This window comes from Eurypyga helias, unplaced genomic scaffold, assembly GCF_000690775.1.
Source record: "Eurypyga helias isolate BGI_N326 unplaced genomic scaffold, ASM69077v1 scaffold6136, whole genome shotgun sequence".
NCBI classification, from domain to species: Eukaryota; Metazoa; Chordata; class Aves; order Eurypygiformes; family Eurypygidae; genus Eurypyga; species Eurypyga helias.
The window spans coordinates 124,548-142,718 of NW_010257159.1; the positions used below are offsets into that span (position 1 = coordinate 124,548).

General features: G+C 35.8%; 1 protein-coding gene across 1 annotated transcript in view; it reads left to right on the plus strand.

Annotated features, from left to right (window-relative positions):
* Window positions 1-18,171, plus strand: part of SLIT2 (slit homolog 2 (Drosophila)) — a 114,625-nt gene that overhangs the window by 86,663 nt on the left and 9,791 nt on the right. Inside the window, exons 29-33 of the mRNA XM_010153901.1 lie at window positions 7,753-7,846; window positions 9,692-9,829; window positions 9,920-10,160; window positions 10,500-10,630; window positions 15,281-15,435. Of these exons, the coding sequence (XP_010152203.1) occupies window positions 7,753-7,846; window positions 9,692-9,829; window positions 9,920-10,160; window positions 10,500-10,630; window positions 15,281-15,435 (759 nt within the window). The remainder of the gene's footprint in view (window positions 1-7,752; window positions 7,847-9,691; window positions 9,830-9,919; window positions 10,161-10,499; window positions 10,631-15,280; window positions 15,436-18,171) is intronic.

Below are 18,171 nucleotides of genomic sequence, written 5' to 3' on the forward strand. Positions count from 1 at the left end.
TCTATACGATCTGAAAGCTAACATAATCATAATCAACTATTTATGAAGTTATATATTTATTTTTAAAAGCAAATTAATCATCTTGTAGTGTATTTGACACTAATTTAATATAAGAAATATATTGTACAGTCTATAAAACAATATGATATTTCACTAGTAATAAAAATATTTACATTATCCATGAATTATTGAGCAATGCTGCAGTTATACCATCTCTGTTGATTAATTTAAACATCTGATGATTAATTCTTACAAATTAAATAAACTCAGAGCCTAAATACTCTCAGTTACTGATGGAAAGGACACTTCCAGAAAGCGATTCCATTCACAGGTGTTCCATGTTAAAAGCTGTATTCCATTTAGACAGGTTGCCATATTTGCATTTTATTGTTACTTACCTGGTCAGCAAAGATAGCCTCCCGTTTTTCTTTACGCTTGTCACTTCAAAAAAAGTTATTTTTTCTACATTGCTGTGTTACTATGTCAGTATGAAACTGGTTGATTTTATAAAAGAGTACTTGTCTGTAGAAAAACTAGAAAAAGTGCAAGCTCAGAATAAATGAATATAAAAGTTGAGTTCAAAACAAAAATTCTAAACCAAGCAGATAGCAATAACTAATTCAACATCCGTCATTCATGGATAAAACTTTGCTTTCTTACTTATTTCCAGTAGCATAAATCACACAATTTTATTATTTATTTCCCAAAATTAAAAGAAAAACTTAATATATCTGTTCATGGTAAGTACTTTTCAAATGGAGTGTAAAGGGAAGATGCTACTATGTAGACACTCAAGTCTCCATTTCAAGTTGAAGCAGCTGTTATCTGTGTATAATTGGTCTTGCTGATAGTTTAAATGTCTTTAAATGTGATTAAAGGTAGAAAAGCAATGAATCCTAAACTGTAGTCACTGTAAATGTATTACACAAGTGTGAACTATAACATACTACAATTACTGATTATGTCAAGAACACATTTCTCACAATCAAATTATCAAACCCCCAGGGGATGTGAACTAAGTTCAGCCCTAAAATTAAGCAGATGTGTATATGATAGATACTTGTATAGCTTGCCAGTTGAACACGAAAGTTATTAATGGTCTATAAGTTGCGTGGAAGATCAGTCAGTTTTATCATCTTTTGAATTCTGACAGTAGTAGGAAAAAAAGGGATCATTTTAAGTAATCATCTCAGTTTAGGCAAGCCCTAGACACTGAAATATATATATTTTTTAATACATTTCAAAACATCATTACATCACCTTCTTCCTGTTACAGTGAAAGAGTTACAATTTTCAGTTAACTTGGTAATCTAAGAAGGACCTGCCTAAAATTTAAGCATGCAAATAATCAAATGCAAATCATGTCCTATCAAACTTGATAAAAAGTTTAATTATTTCATTAAATCAGGATCATAATCCTGTAGTTTTTGTAAGAACTACACGAGTGTTGCAGCTTCTTAGAACAAAGAGATACCTTTGCTAGTCTTCCTTTTCATCACTCATTGTAAAATTTTCTGTTTCATCTAGCTTAATATACTTCAAATTACTATACTGTATTAAAAGCTCTAGAATTACAGTAATCTTACTGCATTTTCATAAAGGGGGAATGTACATGATATCCTTGGCAAGCTGAGCTACCTGCTAGTAGTTTGATCACTACTGTTACTGATTCTGGTCTGTGATCCATCCTTTTGTTTTCCTTAATTGTCTTAAACATACCTGCCTTAAAGTTACTATTTCTTTGTTGTTGCCAAATAGCATATGTAAAAACAACTAGAAATGTTAAACTAAATAAGCCCCAACTTACACTGAGATCCACAAGCATGGTGCATAGATGAACAGAGTTAAGCAGTGGTGAAAGATAGGAACAATCCAGCGATGAATTGGTTCTAGAAATTTACTTTAAAATTAAATTTCAACAAAATGTTCAGATTTGTGGTTATAAACTGCAACCTACTGTGTGTGTGAATTCTTTTTATTGCAAGCAACTTTATCCTTCATAGAGTAGATACCTTTATTTGTCTTTTCTGAATAATAAGCTCAAGACTTTAAATAATTTATGTTGCCTACTGTTCATCAAACTCAAGACGTCATATAAATGCAGCAGTATCTGTATATAGTTTGTTAAATGACACTGACATTTTCCAACCACTGCTGCACTCTGTTGGCTGTTTGAGTCAGAAGTAATTAAACAGAGACCTCCAGTCAAAGACTCAGATGATAATACCTAATTGAGAAAACATAAATACTGCAGACATTGACTCACAATATATTGCAACTAAGCTCAGAAGCTGTAATGCACGTATATGTACACATTCAAAATCCTGCTATTCTAGCAGTTACTAGTAAGTCTGTAATATATTTTTGTTATTCTAGCTTTGGAAAAGCAAATAACTCTTCTAGCAAAAACCTGATTTTGATAATTAAAATTGACCATTCTTTCTTTTGCATTCTGTCTCTAGTTTTTATTCTAATATCTTACACAGTTTTGCTGATACAGTAGTGATTTTAAGCTTGTTTCTTCAGTAAGTTTGCCTGTAATTACCAATGTGCTATTTAGATTCAAAATCCCATGTCTGTGTTAAAGTGCTCCTCTTCATTCAGAAATATAGTGGCTGGCATTGCTTTATTTGACTGTATTTTTAATTTATTGCCCAAATATTCACAATAACAATGATGCAAATCCTTTTTCACCTCATTGCATTTTTCCTCATTTTTTGTTGTAGTACATGTCTATATATTGGAAAACCCAGAGTAAAGTTTTTCTGTGATTTATAATCTCATCAAGTCATAAGAGTGAGTTAACACACACAGAGGAAACACAAACTGACCTGTGAATGTAGCAAACTTATAACTTTGGTTAGTTAATCAAGGATTACCCACAATTCATTACTATTTAATAGTGTTGTGTGGCTGTTTAAGTCTGCATCATCCTCTATATCTAGCTGCAAAATCTCAGTAAACATTTGAGTCTTGGCTTCGGAGGGTTCTGTTCATTTGGACTGAGCCAACCACGAAGAGTTCTGCTGGTTGCAGTGGTACTCCAAACCAGAATCCAGGCTCCCTAGATTAATTAAGCAAGATGTCTTATGAAAAGGGTTATTGCTGGTTTTAATTAAACTTTGGAAGCTTTTCATAGGATTTTTGACACTTTATCCACTGCTTATTTTAAAACAAATTGGTCTGTTGCTTATTTTCCTACATCAGAAATGTTCCCATCTTTCAAAAACATAATTACATAGCCAAGCTCTTACAGAAGCCTCAGTTACAGTATTATTAGATGAATAAAAGAATGTACACACACATTGGTGTCAAGCTTACTTGAACTGAGCAATTTGTTTCACAGTCTTTTTTCATTGTGTTGAAGTATGGTTTTTAAAGTACTGTATCGTGCCTTCCAAATCAGGGAACTCTCTAACATTTCCTTCCAGTAAAGCCAAGGAGCCTAACTTGGTAAATCTGGTATTTCCTTCAATGAGTATTTCACTTTCATCACTGTCTTTTTGCTTTCTCCCCTTCACCTTGTCTCAGTGAAAGTCTGAATAACATATTGGTTATTCGGTACACTAAAAGAAATGTTGCTTTACCAGGAAACTATTCAGTGGTTCAGATTCCACGTCACATATTTTTACTTACCTTTTTTCTATTGACCTTTTTGCAAATGGCCATATTGTGGTTATGGGAACGCTCCATTCAGAATATAAATCTGTTAACAGCACAAATGAAGACCTCGCACTTGGGTTATTTTGATTTGTTCTCGCACTTGTATTTTCATCCATAAATTCAGTATCTAATGTGCATACTTTGGATTCCATCTTGATATTTTCTTGGGTTTTTTTTTTTACTAATGTTGGGTGCAAGTCTGTCATGAATTCTACTCTTTCCTTATAATAAAAGTTTGTACTTTATGTAAAGCTGAAATTTTTGTTCATATTTTACATCATTGTTTCACTATATGGACCACCACATTTGCCATGTCCTTTCCTTGATTCCTGTTTCCTTCCCTAGGCTAGTTGCCAACAGGCTGTTTAACTGAAAGCTCCCTCCAGTGATATGATTCTGACTTATTTCACAGTGCATGCAATTTGCACATGCAAGGGGAATCCTTCCTTTTATGCTGTCACAGCACAAAAAGTCCTGTCTTATAAAGACAAGTGGGGTTTTGAATCATTATTTCTCTTCTTTTTCAGTCTGTACACTTTTCCACAGAGTACTCAGATCAAAGTCTGACCATAACCTCAAAATAGCTGATGATGTTTGCAAGCCATGTGGCTGCAGTAGGCCTGGTAGTGTAACAGTGATCTTAGGATTTGAAGTGGATGTTTTTCGAAACTGTGAGCCTGTTTCAAACTTAGGCTTCCAGTTTGACCCTCAGTCTCTAAGCAAGTTTCACAACTGTGACTTGAAAATTAAGACTTCTAGTGTCTCTGAGCATTTCATGAGGTGATTCAGCTTTCAGTGTAGTTCTGAAGATATTAGGGCCATCGTCCTATGATTATTAAAATGTAGTGTACTCTAACTAAGAAATCATGTATTTGGTAAGTACTTGGATGTGGGCAGGTGGGGACTTATAATGGCCAAGCTTAGACATTACTGAATAAAGCTGTTTGTCACACAAGAAATTTCAGAGGTCTGTGCTGATAATAATAATGTAAGCCATGGCCCAAATACTATACTGTAGCAAAACGAATGCCAGCTCAGTAAAGTTGACAGCAATGGTGAGATTGCTTACTGCTATTATGCCAGTGCTAATTTGCCTTTTGTAGGTATTTTTAGGGTTACTGTGTTTCTAACTGGAGACAGCAAAACCTCCAGCTCTGCTTGAAAGACAGGCTCAATATGTCACTTTCAGAGTCTCTCATGTACTGTTAGAATTAATAATCTTGGGAATGTTTAGGGGTGTTTTTATTATCCAAGTCTTCTAAGTTCTAAACATGCTTATTTTTACTTATAATTGAGGTATCATATTTTTCAGTTCTGCATGTAATTTAAATTATAATATATGCCATAATAAGATACGTGTATGGTGGTGTATGTATATATGTAGGCACATACACACATTTCTAAGCCACAGGAATGTTTATAAACTAGGTTAAAACCCGGTTATTTTGTTTCTTCCACTCCGTGTTCCTGAAAATCTGAATCCTCTTTTCCCATATTTATATCTCACTCTTAAATGTTGCTGCCCTTTAAAACGGATTTCAGCTATTACAAGTTCTGCAGATTGACTAAATGCTATGTGAAGAATTACTTCCTCTTATATATGTATTTGTTTGACCAAAACCCTTTAAAAAAAGAAAGGGATCTGGGTCTTGTTTGATATATTGTGGGATGCAAAGAATCCCTGGTATTTCAGGATTCTTTGTGCACTGACCTAGTCATAACAGTTGTACATTTCCAGACTAATAAGTCCACTGAGAGTTTGAAGAGGCTTTGAGGCCAGAATTAAAACCTCTTGTATTCGTCATCTTCAGCAGCCTGCATTTGATCTTCCTTCAGTTTCCTACATATATCAACTAAGTCGCATTGTTACTGACAGTTTTCCTGAGGACTGTGAAGTGGCCATTTTTTGTGTTAACTCAAAGCTTTATTTGGTTTTGTAGGGGAAATGCACTATTTGCAAATCAGTAATATTCTATCACTTTTTAATTTTTTAAAAAAATCTTTGTGTAGAAGCAGTCTGGATCTTTTGGATGGATGCAAAGTACTTGTCTAGCTATTTTTGGCTTCTCCTCTCACTTTTGAAGATGTAAAGGTCCCATGTCTTATCACACTTAGCATTCGTGTTTCAGATGTGTTTTTATCCAGCATAACCATCTTTGGCTCTGGTTCAGTTTTTGCTTTTTCTCTGTCCCTGTTTTAATGCAGACTGCTCCTCAACTCTTACAAGTTTTAATTTTTGTCCATCACTTGAAATAAATTCTACATAGCCTAAGAGATAAGTCCTGGAGATAATGTCTCAAGTCCTGGGTAGTCAGTATTCATTTTCATGATACACGGTTTTAGACACTAGTATGTCAGCACACTTGTAAAAAGAACAAATCTCTCTGGAGGGTCTGCTGAATCTTTAAAAAAACCCAAACCCAGGCAGATTTTTAACCGTCTATTTCTGCTTTCACTTCATAATGATGTGTACGTCTATAATTCTAGAGAAGCCCCTGTAAGACAGAAGGCAGGTTCAGTGTGGTGCTGGGCACTTGGCAAGAAGCAGTGTAAAATGTCAGAAACCTTATTGCTTAATGACAGTGGCTGATGAGCTGATACACATACATATACACAAGTTTGTATTCTGGAAGATGTCTTCATTCATATATTGTCTCCGAAATCTCCATTCCAATGTTTTTATCCTATATTTTTCTTCCCTTTGCCAATCCACCTGTTCCTGATTCTACCCAAACTGTGTCCCTAAATGGTGTGTCCGTCTTTCTCCATACCGTATTCATGGTGGTGCTGTCCTTAACCTCAGTACTGTGTTAACAGTTACAGGAAAGAGCTGAAGCCATTATATGCTATTTTCATCTCAGGCTGCCCACCAACAGATACTGATTTTTCAGCTAACTACACTGCAGGCCACTGCCACACACAGATAAGTGAAACTGAGGGATACCAAATATAGTGCCTCTTTGAAGGAAGGTTCAGTTTGAGCAGTGAAAGAATGTGCTCATCCACTGCTATCTTCTGCTCTTCCTCATTTTGGTGTACACTTCTTCTCTTTGCCCACTAGCTTGTCTTTTATTACTTGACAAATGACAAGGGGCAACCCTACTCTTTCCATAGTGTTAAGGCCTAATAGACTCTGTGAGTCCCTAAATTCAGCAGGCAGAGTGTTTATACCAGTTGATTATACGTATATTTTTCATGTATATTTTTATACGTATATTTATTTCATGCTGAAATAAATATATCTATCTTCCAAAACAGTGATCAACTTTGCAACCGCACTATTCATGGTGTTTTCTGATTAGTCCAGTAACAATGCACTGTTGACCTGCTTACACACCTCTAAGTGTTTACTTGTCATAAAATTGCAAATCAAATCATATTTTAACCATATTAAAATATTTTATACATAGTGCAGCCCATGAGCCACTTTTAGGCTTCTAGCTAGCAGCAGGGAAGTGTTGACATTTGACATAGATTTTTATCCCCCATCTCTCCCCTCCCCCCCACTCAGAACAGGCTATAAATAATTATGGTACATTAACAAATGCAAAAATTGGAGAGTCATATTTAAAAAAAAGCAAGTTTTCTTTTTTGGGATAATTGGAATTTTATTGACATGCAGTTGTATTAACAGGGTTTTTTCAGGTAATAGATTACTTATAGTGCAAATTTAGGTATTTCTGTGTGTAATGTACTCAGAAATAAATAAGAGCGTATTGATGGCTTATTTGTCCTAGTGAGACGAGATTCAGTCAGTAATGTTTTGCTGTATAGCATAGCTAGATAAATAATGTAAATGAAAAAATATTTTCTCCCAAAATTATCATTTATATCCATGGAGAGATGATTAACTTTGAAGTATATTTTTTATAAAGGAGTTATCAGAAATATTAGTATTTATTGTTGTTATTTTTATGCATTAATATTTATTTATTAGTATTTATTATAAACGTAGTCTTTCTTATTATATCATTAAGTATGCATTTTTTCAGTTTAACAAAGTTTTAACAGTTACTTTTAAAATAGAAACAGCTATTTTCAGGTCACTGTGATATTTTCACTGAATTGACAGCATACATTATATTTCAGGTGAGCTCTGTGAGGAGAAACTAGATTTTTGTGCTCAAAACCTGAATCCTTGCCAGCATGACTCAAAGTGTATCTTGACACCCAAAGGATACAAGTAAGTCTAAAATATTGTCACAGTCCAACTGAGTCTAAATTTCCTTTTGTTTTAGTGTAAACAAGTTCTATCCTCAATATACTAATTTCAGTTATTATTAAGCATTACAGCATAATAGACCATTATTTTCATTTAGATCTACATTATTATCTTAAATATGTTCTACTGAATTTTACTGATCCTTAACAGTTGTAATTCCAGTCAGATTTTACATAGGAATACACAGTAGAGCAGTTAGTTTACCTGAAAGTTTATACAAAACCCTTTCAGTACCTTGGACAGTAGGAAAATAATTGTGTTTAATTGGAGTGGAATAATTATACTGCTTTCTGAGAAGTAATTGGGAAAGAGATTATTAGGAAGGCACACTGGAAAGTATAAACTGAAGAAGCCTATCCCCAGGAAAAGTGATCTTTAATTACACCATATCCTTATCATAATTAATTACTATGCACAATTTAAAGTGTTTTTAATAGGCTTTAGGTTAAGAAATACAAGAAACCTGCAGCTTTCTATTGTTGTTATAAGCACCTGTTTTACACACAGTATGCTCTTGTGCTAAAATCAGATTATTTATTATCATGTATTCTACTTATGAAATGACATTTTATTTAAAATATAGCAAAAAAAACCCCTTCAAATATATTTAATATTTAAATGAACCTGAACTGAATTTGATAGTGTTCAACTGGGAAATAGAAAACTTACTGGATTTAAATTGTTGTGTGTGTTTATTTTCTTCATGCCACTTCAGTAAGCCTAGTTTGGCATATTATACTTTACTGCCTCGTTCATTAATCTCCCATGTTACTTGCTGAGATTTTAAATCAGAAAGTAGCATATTCTGTAACTTCAAGCACGTATCTCACTTAGTCAGCTTTTTAATTTTGGGTTTTTTCACTTTTCTTATTCATGTATGTTGTTGAATAAAAACTGAGACATTTGATTGAAGTACTTAATTTAAAGTTACAGAGCTATTTAAAATCACCCTTGGCACTTTAAAGCAAATTTTAGATATTAAAAGAAATGCCACCAAGAAGAGAATCACAAGATTTAATGAAATCAGTTACATACATCTTAATTTAATAAAAAATAAAATCATGTGGATACATGACTGTGTAATCTTTCCATTTATTTCTTACAGAGTTCTGGGTACTCAGTCTAATATATGAAAATTCCCTGAAGAACAGCCACTAGCATTAACAATGAAAATTGCATGGGGAGGGGGGAAATTACATAGTGTCTTGTGGATATGCTGTTTGTAGTTCAGTGGGGAGTGAAGGAGGGCAGAGGATGTGTTTTGAGACTTCACTAGCCACGTAGTTGTTTATAGTAAATGAGGCTGGTGAAACTTTGAGGGGAAAAATTTATGCATAACCTCTAAACTGTGTAAATGGAGCACTGGTCCATTCATAGTTCTTCAGTTGACAAAGAAAATATCCATCAGTATAATACAAGACTTGGATTATTTGTCTGCATTTCAGCAACTAAGCATGTTGATTATTGTTAGTGTTCACAGCCACTTACAACATCCTGTAACATTCTGCATTACTCATAAATTCCAAGAACTGTCAAAATGATTCATGAGGGCTCTTTAGATTTAAACCACAATTCGTCAGTATAATGGCAGATGAATAAGCATGTGTAACTATCAAACCTGTATTCATTACATACATAGATTCCACATATAATAACATGATTAAGCTACATAGTCGTTACACACAAACTCACAGTAATGGTTTTTTTTCCTTGAGTTTTAAACGATTCATGACAGTTAACTTTGTCATAAGCAGGCTGTATTGTTAAAAGGCACTGTGCTATCCCACTTGCTTTCCTGTTTCACAGATGTGATTGCACACCTGGATATGTAGGGGAGCATTGTGATATTGACTTTGATGACTGCCAGGACAACAAATGTAAAAACGGAGCGCAGTGTACCGATGCAGTTAATGGATATACGTGTATTTGCCCAGAAGGATACAGGTGAGAAAGATCTGGAAACAGTACATACATGTATGTCTCATGTCAAAGTTGCTTTATTTGGCAATACTAATTTTTTGTGTTTGCATTCAGTGGCTTGTTTTGTGAGTTTTCACCACCAATGGTTCTACCTCGCACCAGCCCTTGTGATAATTATGAATGTCAAAATGGAGCCCAGTGTATCATAAAAGAGAGTGAACCGATCTGTCAGTGTTTATCGGGCTACCAGGGTGAGAAATGCGAAAAGCTGATCAGTATAAACTTTGTCAACAAAGAATCCTATCTACAAATCCCTTCAGCTAAGATACGTCCCCAAACCAATATCACTCTACAGGTAAGATGGCTTGTGTTGCAGATTGTGATCTGGAAAAAAGTTTAAATGACTTTTCATGGTGAGGAAAATTAGCCAAAGTTGTCATTAGCTCACTTAAAGAGCTTTTTGCAGTTTGACCTAAAAATCTAGAAGGATCACTGGAATAACTCTATATTCAGATTGAAGTAGATGAGTTTATTGATAGGAAGGGGAATAATTTTGTCAGGTTTTCCTTCAAGGAAGAATTTCATAGTGAAGTAATAGGCTATGACAAAAAGTTCAGAGATTCACTTAATAAGATGGTATTTTGTTTTAATATTTGGTTTTAATTCTTTCTAAATGTTTCTTTCTTTTAACTAGATTGCCACAGATGAAGACAGCGGAATCCTGCTCTACAAAGGCGATAAAGATCATATAGCGGTAGAGCTGTACCGGGGTAGAGTGAGGGTCAGTTATGACACAGGATCTTATCCAGCCTCTGCTATTTACAGGTGAACTCAGATGAAACAAATTTCTAACTGAAGCAAATATATTAATTTCTTATATCAAAGTCACATTTTGGAATAGGTGGGAAAAAAAAAAAACACCAGGCAAATGAATGTATTGTCAGACATTTAAAAGCTATTGCCAAAAGACATGGTTTGGCTTGGAAAATAACTCTGATGCAGATATGTCAGAAAGATATTATTTGATCCATTAAAACTGAGTAAGAGGTAGGTTTCAGCAGAATATGTATACAGTTGTGTAAAGCTTGCCTGTGGAAGTGGAATTTTTTCCATGATGTTACTGCCAAATAATTTCCTAGTGTGCAGGGTAAAGTGCAGAATTATACTGCATAAGCAGATATGAAATATAAATTTCTCTTCTCTTCTCTGTTAGGCAGTCATGTTAGGCAGATGGCATGGAATACCTCTTTAGTTAATTTGGGTCATCTGCCTGGCTGTGTCCCCTCCTAACCTCATGCACATCCCTCATCTATTCACTGGAGGCAGCAGAGTGAGAAACAGACAAGGCCCTGACACTGTGTAAACATTACTTGTTAGTGTCTTACCAACATTGTTTTGGTCACAGATCTAAAACACAGCACCGTATCAATTATCATGAAGAATATTAAGTCCATCCATCCCAGGCAGACTCAGTACAAATAGGTGATGAATTATAAAAGCAAATGTATTACGTTTGTCAGAGAGATATGAAAAAGACAGAAGAGCATTTTAACTCATAATGTATAATCATAGAATGGTTTGGGTTGGAAGGGACCTTAAAGCCCATCTAGTTCCAACCCCCCTGCCATGGGCAGGGACACCTTCCACTAGACCAGGTTGCTCAAAGCCTCATCCAGCCTGGCCTTGAACACTCCCAGGGATGGGGCATCCACAGCTTCTCTGGGCAACCTGTTCCAGTGCCTCACCACCCTCTCCATGAAGAATTTCTTCCTGATATCTAATCTAAACCTCCCCAGTTTCAATGTAAACACGTTACCCCTTGTCCTGTCACTACAGACCCTTGTAAAAAGTCCCCCCCAGCTTCCTTGTAGCCCCTTCAGGTACTGGAAGGATGCAATGAGGTCTCCCCGGAGCCTTCTCTTCTCCAGGCTGAACAAGCCCCACTCTCTCAGCCTGTCCCCATAGCAGAGGTGCTCCCGCCCTCTGATCATCTTCGTGGCCTCCTCTGGACTTGCTCCAACTGGTCAATATCCTTCTGATGTTGAGGGTTCCACAGCTGGATGCAGCACTCCAGGTGGGGTCTCATGAGAGCAGAGTAGAGGGGTAGAATCCCCTCCCTCAACCTGCTGGCCACACTTCTCCTGATACAGCCCAGGATAAGAATGATTTGGTAACAGGGTCAATAGTTTGCAAACTAAGATTGGAAGTTGCTTACAGTGAGAAGGACAGAAAGGAAGTTAAAAACCTGAGAAGTTTATCAAGAGATTTACAGATTTCATTAAGGAAGTGAAGATTCATGGATAGTGTAGGAAAAAGAATAAGGCAAGTCATACTCCACTGAACAATGATGAGATGCCTGAAACAGAGGCCAATATAAAAGGTGGTCAATAAAGAGATTCAAATAGAAGTTTTGCAGTATAAATGGCAGTCAAGAAATGGTGTGTTGAAAAGGAGTCAAATGGGAGCTGTAAGGCCTACAGAGGTGCTTGCAGTAGCAACAAAACAAAGTTACAAACAGATGATTTAATCATGATAAATACGGAGAATCAACAATAACAGCAGTCTAGCTGTGTAGAGCAAATGAGAACTGCTTTACCAATGGGAATTGACTGCAGAAAGAGCCATCATCCCAAAAGCACTCATAAGTCAGTCTGAGTAACAAGATGAGATGACGACAGTGCCAAGACCAATAAAGAAAATTAATTCATTGGAGATTGTTATTTGGGAAAATTCGATCCACTTGGGTTTTGTTCTGTCTGGACATCCATTTTAAAATGTTAAATGTTTTTTACACACACACAAAAAAACCCCTTTTCATTCTGTAAACTAGTTTTCATCATATATTTATTGGAAATATGGGAATATTTCTTCCCAAATCATTATTCTTCTGCAGAGTTCCAGAAGTTTTAAATCATTTTTTCTTACAGCTTTTCATTAGGATCTATGCATTCAGCTCTCACTTCTCCAGTGGGAAATGGGCTAGAAGTAATGTAAGTGCATTGGCAGGAAATATTGCACAGATATGGCTTGTGTTTATTTCCCATTTAATTTAAACCACCCTTACCTAGGAGACCTCCTCTTTCTGCAGTAAATTTTTACCAGTAAAACAGTTTAAACTAGAAGCTTTTAATAATCACTCTTAACAGAGACACATTCTCTTTACACATTATGTTTTATGTATCCCTGGAATGACCTCTTGCTATAAAAAAGCATGTTCTGTGTTGCTGTCATCCTTTTAAATACTATTGTGTGAAAGGGTGATAAGTTGTAAAATAACATGTTTCCTTGGAACAAGAATATTATATTAGGGTTCCGTCCTTTCTTAAGTCAAGAAGTCATATGCATTTTGATTTCTTAGCACAGCTTTTTTCCTGGACTTACTGAAATGTGTTAAATAAATTAATCCTGGCACTTTTCTTATTGTTTGGTCACAGCAAACCAACCTCTTAATACCTTGAATAGTCCTTACTCTTCTGGAATGATTTACCCTGACCTTTTCCTTGCCCACGTGGAACCTAACAGTCCCTCTCCTGCCTACTCCCAAGAAGTGTTAATTCTGCCCGTGTCTGCTCTGTTGTGTGTTTGCATTTTCATACAGAGCAGTGTAAAACATGCATACTACCGTGCAGATTTTTATCCATATTGAGCTGAGCCTGGCCACATAGTGTTGGTAATAAATACCTAAGAAGCTATTTAATGCGTCACAGCTGTAAATGACCATGTGAGTGCTGCTGATCTGTTCCAGGACAAAAGCAGTTAGGTTAATTAAAATATCACTAAGGACGTTGCAAAGTAATTTGCTTGATTTTTGCCTTGAGATTTAGGAAGCTAATCCCTTTCAGGTATATGGCTTTCCTAATGAGAAGAGCTAACTGTATGACTGTTCAGCCCATCTCAGGGTATCATACAAATGGTTCATTTAAATAAGTTTTTTCAAAGGCGTAAGCTTACTTATTTGATGGTGCCTGCAAGCAAAAAAAGGCTATCATGGGAATGGTTATAATGTCTGGTCTCTGGACTACAGCTCGTTGTCATAACTTCCATGCAGCCATACATTTAGCACTTGATTCTCCAGTGGAAAATGGGCCAGAAGTAATGTAAGTAGAATGATATATTCAGACCCAGAATTGAGTAATAATTTTCTTCCTTCTCTGATGTACTTAAAGTGTGTTCAAGTGCAGACTAGTTACCGTGCACTTAAACGTTTGCTGTGTAGATACTGAGGCTGGTAAGCATAAGCAGCCGTTTCTTGTACTTACTAACTTGTGTAGGCTTGTCTTTACACAGCAGAAGCACCGTGCTTGAAACAAGCCTTTCCTGAATGACACCCTTTGGCCATTCTCCTACTAGTGGGTTCATGACTTGGTAGTAAGCACAAGAAAATGGTATATGTGGGCAAGAAAAAAAAAAATTAATCAATATTCACTTTACTAGCCAGAAGCTGAACATGCAGAAGTAACCATGCATAATAAAGAGAGCAATTACTGTATTGTTAGCATCAGTGGAGATTTCTGGACCAGTGATGTGATTTTGTCTGGCAGGACTAAGATTAGATGAAGTTCCATATCCCATGAAATAATAGGTTTATATATCACTGGAGTTGACTCAGGCCTTCATAAGTGCAAAATATGTAAACCCAATACTATGCAGAATATAGGATACACACACACACACAAATAAGATCTTAAATTAACATTAGAATCGTAGAACAGTTTAAGTTGGAAGGCACCCTTAAAGATCATCTAGTTCCACCCCTCCTTGCTGTGGGCAGTGACATCTTCCACTGGATTTGTTGTGCAAAGCTTCATCCAACCTGACCTTGAACATTTCCAATGATGGGGCATCCACAACTTTTCTGGCAACCTGTCCCAGTGTTTCAGCACTCTCATTTTAAATAATTTCTTCTTTACTTCATCATCTTTTTCTGTCTAATCTAAATCTACCCTCTTTTAGTTTAAAATGGTTACTTCTTGTCCTAGCACTACAGGCCCTGGTAAAAAGTCTCTCTTCATCTTTCTTGTAAGCCCCCTTCATGTACTGAAAGGCTGCTATAAGGTTTCTTCTCCAGGCTGAACGAGCTCTCAGCCTGTTTTCATAGGAGAGGTGCTCCAGCCCTCTGATTACTGTTGCAGAACTCCAAACTGCCTAGTAAATGTATTTCAACTGATATTTAGAGAATCATCTATATTTACACAGTTCGTTATTTGATGATGATAGGAATAACTTTGAATGAAAAAGGGCTATTAATTTACAATACAATTTACAATTACTATAGAGGGTTATTGAAGGGGTATTATACTGTATTCACTCTTAAACATACATGCATGTCCTTACTTAAGATCCAGTTTTCAGGAGACTGCACTCCAGGCAAAGATGTGTTCTGAAGCTGTATTAACTCTTAAAGGGGAAGAAGATAAAAAATGTTCTAACTAGACCATCAACTGTTTAAAATTAATATTAATGTTTGTTTTGCAGTGTGGAAACTATTAATGATGGCAATTTCCACATTGTGGAGCTGCTAGCTATGGATCAGATTCTGTCTTTATCTGTTGATGGAGGAAGCCCCAAGATAATTACTAATCTGTCAAAGCAATCCACTCTGAATTTTGATTCTCCGCTGTATGTAGGAGGTAAGAGGATCTAACTGCTTCTTACTAACTGTGCCATAGCTAATTTAATCTGGTAACATACATTAAGAAACACATGGTAAGAGACTCATTCATTGAGGTTACACCTTAAGATGAAACTTCAGCAATTAATCTCAATAGTTTCTAATTTAACAAATATTTTGTCCTCAAACTCCACCTGTTCCTTTTTTATCAGTATGGTTATTTGATGCCCACTGTAAAATTCTACAATTTTCTATTGTTATGTAGCTTTTTATTATACTTAAGAAGTGTGTTTAAAATTGTTTAGCTACCAGAAGATTGACTAATGCTTTTTCAGAAAGTGTAGAATGGTAGCATTCTGTTTTGGCCATACTTACATTTCGGTTTCACTATACTGGTATCTGCAGGAAATTACAACAAGCTATAAAGCCATGAAGTATAATTTCTGTCTGGAGGTGTTATTGCTTAGGGCTGATGAGAGTTATGGCATTAGGTAAGAAGGGAACTAACTGGACAGTTGCCTTACAGTATGTGGTGGGGTTGGGGGACAGGGGGGAAGGTTTGTTTGTTTGGTTTGTTTTGAGAAGAAAGAATTGTTTCAGTAAAACTGTTAGTAGGTGGTTGTGGAGATAAACTATTTGAAACACTTTTGATCATTTGCTGCAATTTACTATGTACAGTTATGGTTTCGAGCCCATTGTTTTAACCAGCAGTTACTGCTGAATTTCTCATGGGCCTGCATAATAAGGCAAAAGAGTCAGAAACTTCAGCCACCACTTTGTGCCTTCTTACTATCCTCAGTAGCAAGTCTTAAGTTCTTTTGATCAGGGATTCAGCATGGTTTTTAAATACTGCTGGTCTGCTACCAGTCTTCACTTTCTACTTAATTTAACCTTACACCATTACAGGAGACGTGTAAGTAATCTCTTTCTGCCCTATTCTTTCTGTAAAAAGAATACCTATTTTCTTTTTCTTTTTCATTTTGTCTAACTCTTAAGAGCTGTTTTGTGTCTGAGAATAAATTTTTGGACTTGAGCATCTTGCTTCCTTGCAAAAAATTATGTGACCAAATTATACATTCATGAGATGCCTGTTTTTTCTAGAATAGATGCTATTTATCGTTTCTAAATATGCAGAACAGGTCAGGGTATTTTCTTAGATTTATCTGTATTGGAAAAGAAAAACACAAAGCTGCTTTGATACTGATCAAGAACAGTTTGTTTTTTCTATAAAACTAGTATAATGAGTGATGAGGGATAATTTGAATTTTGTCTCTAAAACTTCTCATTCTTCCCTTGAAAAACTTCAGATTTTTGTCAAATCTTTTCAGATTTTGTCACTGCCTCCTTCCATCTGAGATGGGAAGAAGTACAAGATCTAATTCAGCATTAGCCATCACAGCTAAGGTCAATTTTACTACTTCTTAAAAACTGATCTTAGTGCAGAATGATCCCCTTGTCTGTAATGGGCACCTTCTGATGAAACGAGGCTACACTGCCAACTAAACATTTATTCGGTGCGCTGCTAAGGCTTACTTGTTGATTTCTGACATGTGGTTCTCCTTCCTTGCTTCTTCACCTTGCAGATCTGTGTCTCCATTAGGAGAATGGTACTAACATGCATCATCATTATGAAGTATCAGAAAATTATTTTTGGAAATAATCTTCTTTCTTTCAGTGGTTTGGTTCCTAAGAGCAGGAGGCTTTTCCATCCTAGTGCATATTCTTTAGAGAGGTCTTGTGTTCCTCCTGTTTCTCTTATTCAAATTCAAGCTCCAAGCAGACAATTATTTCCACTGTCCTAGAAAACTAAATGAAAACCAAATTAGAATCTTGTTACTATGAAATAAAGTAAAAACCCAGTAGGTTGATATTCACTTCTTAAACTTTTCTGTTCTTTATCTGTTTATTTATGATCTTTAAAATTCTTGACACGGTTAACTTTGTCTTGTATCTTTATATTACCAATCTTCTTGAGATTCATTCAAATTTTTTCTTATCCAAATGTATCTAGAATTTTTAGAGAATTTGATCACACATTTCCATCAGTAAGAACTCAAATTCTCACTAGGATTCTATGCATTATTTTTATCTTTGCCAAAGTCTTAGTTTGACACCTATATCTTCATGTAGCTTACACTTACTCTTATCACCTTCCTGTTAAAATGGCATTTCTGGTAAGCATTACCTCGGCTGGCAGGATGAAATTCAGACTTGACAGCAAGCCCTTCTCTCTGTCTCTCTCTCTTTCCTTCTCCTCTCCCTCCCCCCACCCCCCTTTTATTTCTCAGAGTTATTCTTGGGTCACAATATTTGGGTTGGTTTGGACAGGGTAGTTTAACTTTATTTTACAGAAAGTGGGCTAATTGATTTATACTCTCTTTTTTGACCTTTTTCCAACTGTATGGCTCTCTTGTGTGGTCAGAATACACATGCTAGATATTTTTCAGTCTTTCTATAATAGATTTCAATAAATCATATTGAAAGCCCATGGCTTTTCGTAAGAAGTCTTAAGGGACAATCTGTTTCTTCTCAAAAACTCTTCAAAAGGGTCACAGGCTTCACTGATACTTCACATTCTTCTCTCAGAAATTAGAGCATATTTTACTAGTTGGGAGTGGCACCTTGTTTTATCAACATCCCTATTTCTGAGACAGGTGAGACATCGGCTGCTTTTCATTTGTGCCTGCTCTGTTCTAGCAGCTTCTAGAATGAGATACTTGTTTTCACAGTGTCATTGCATGACTGTTACTTAATT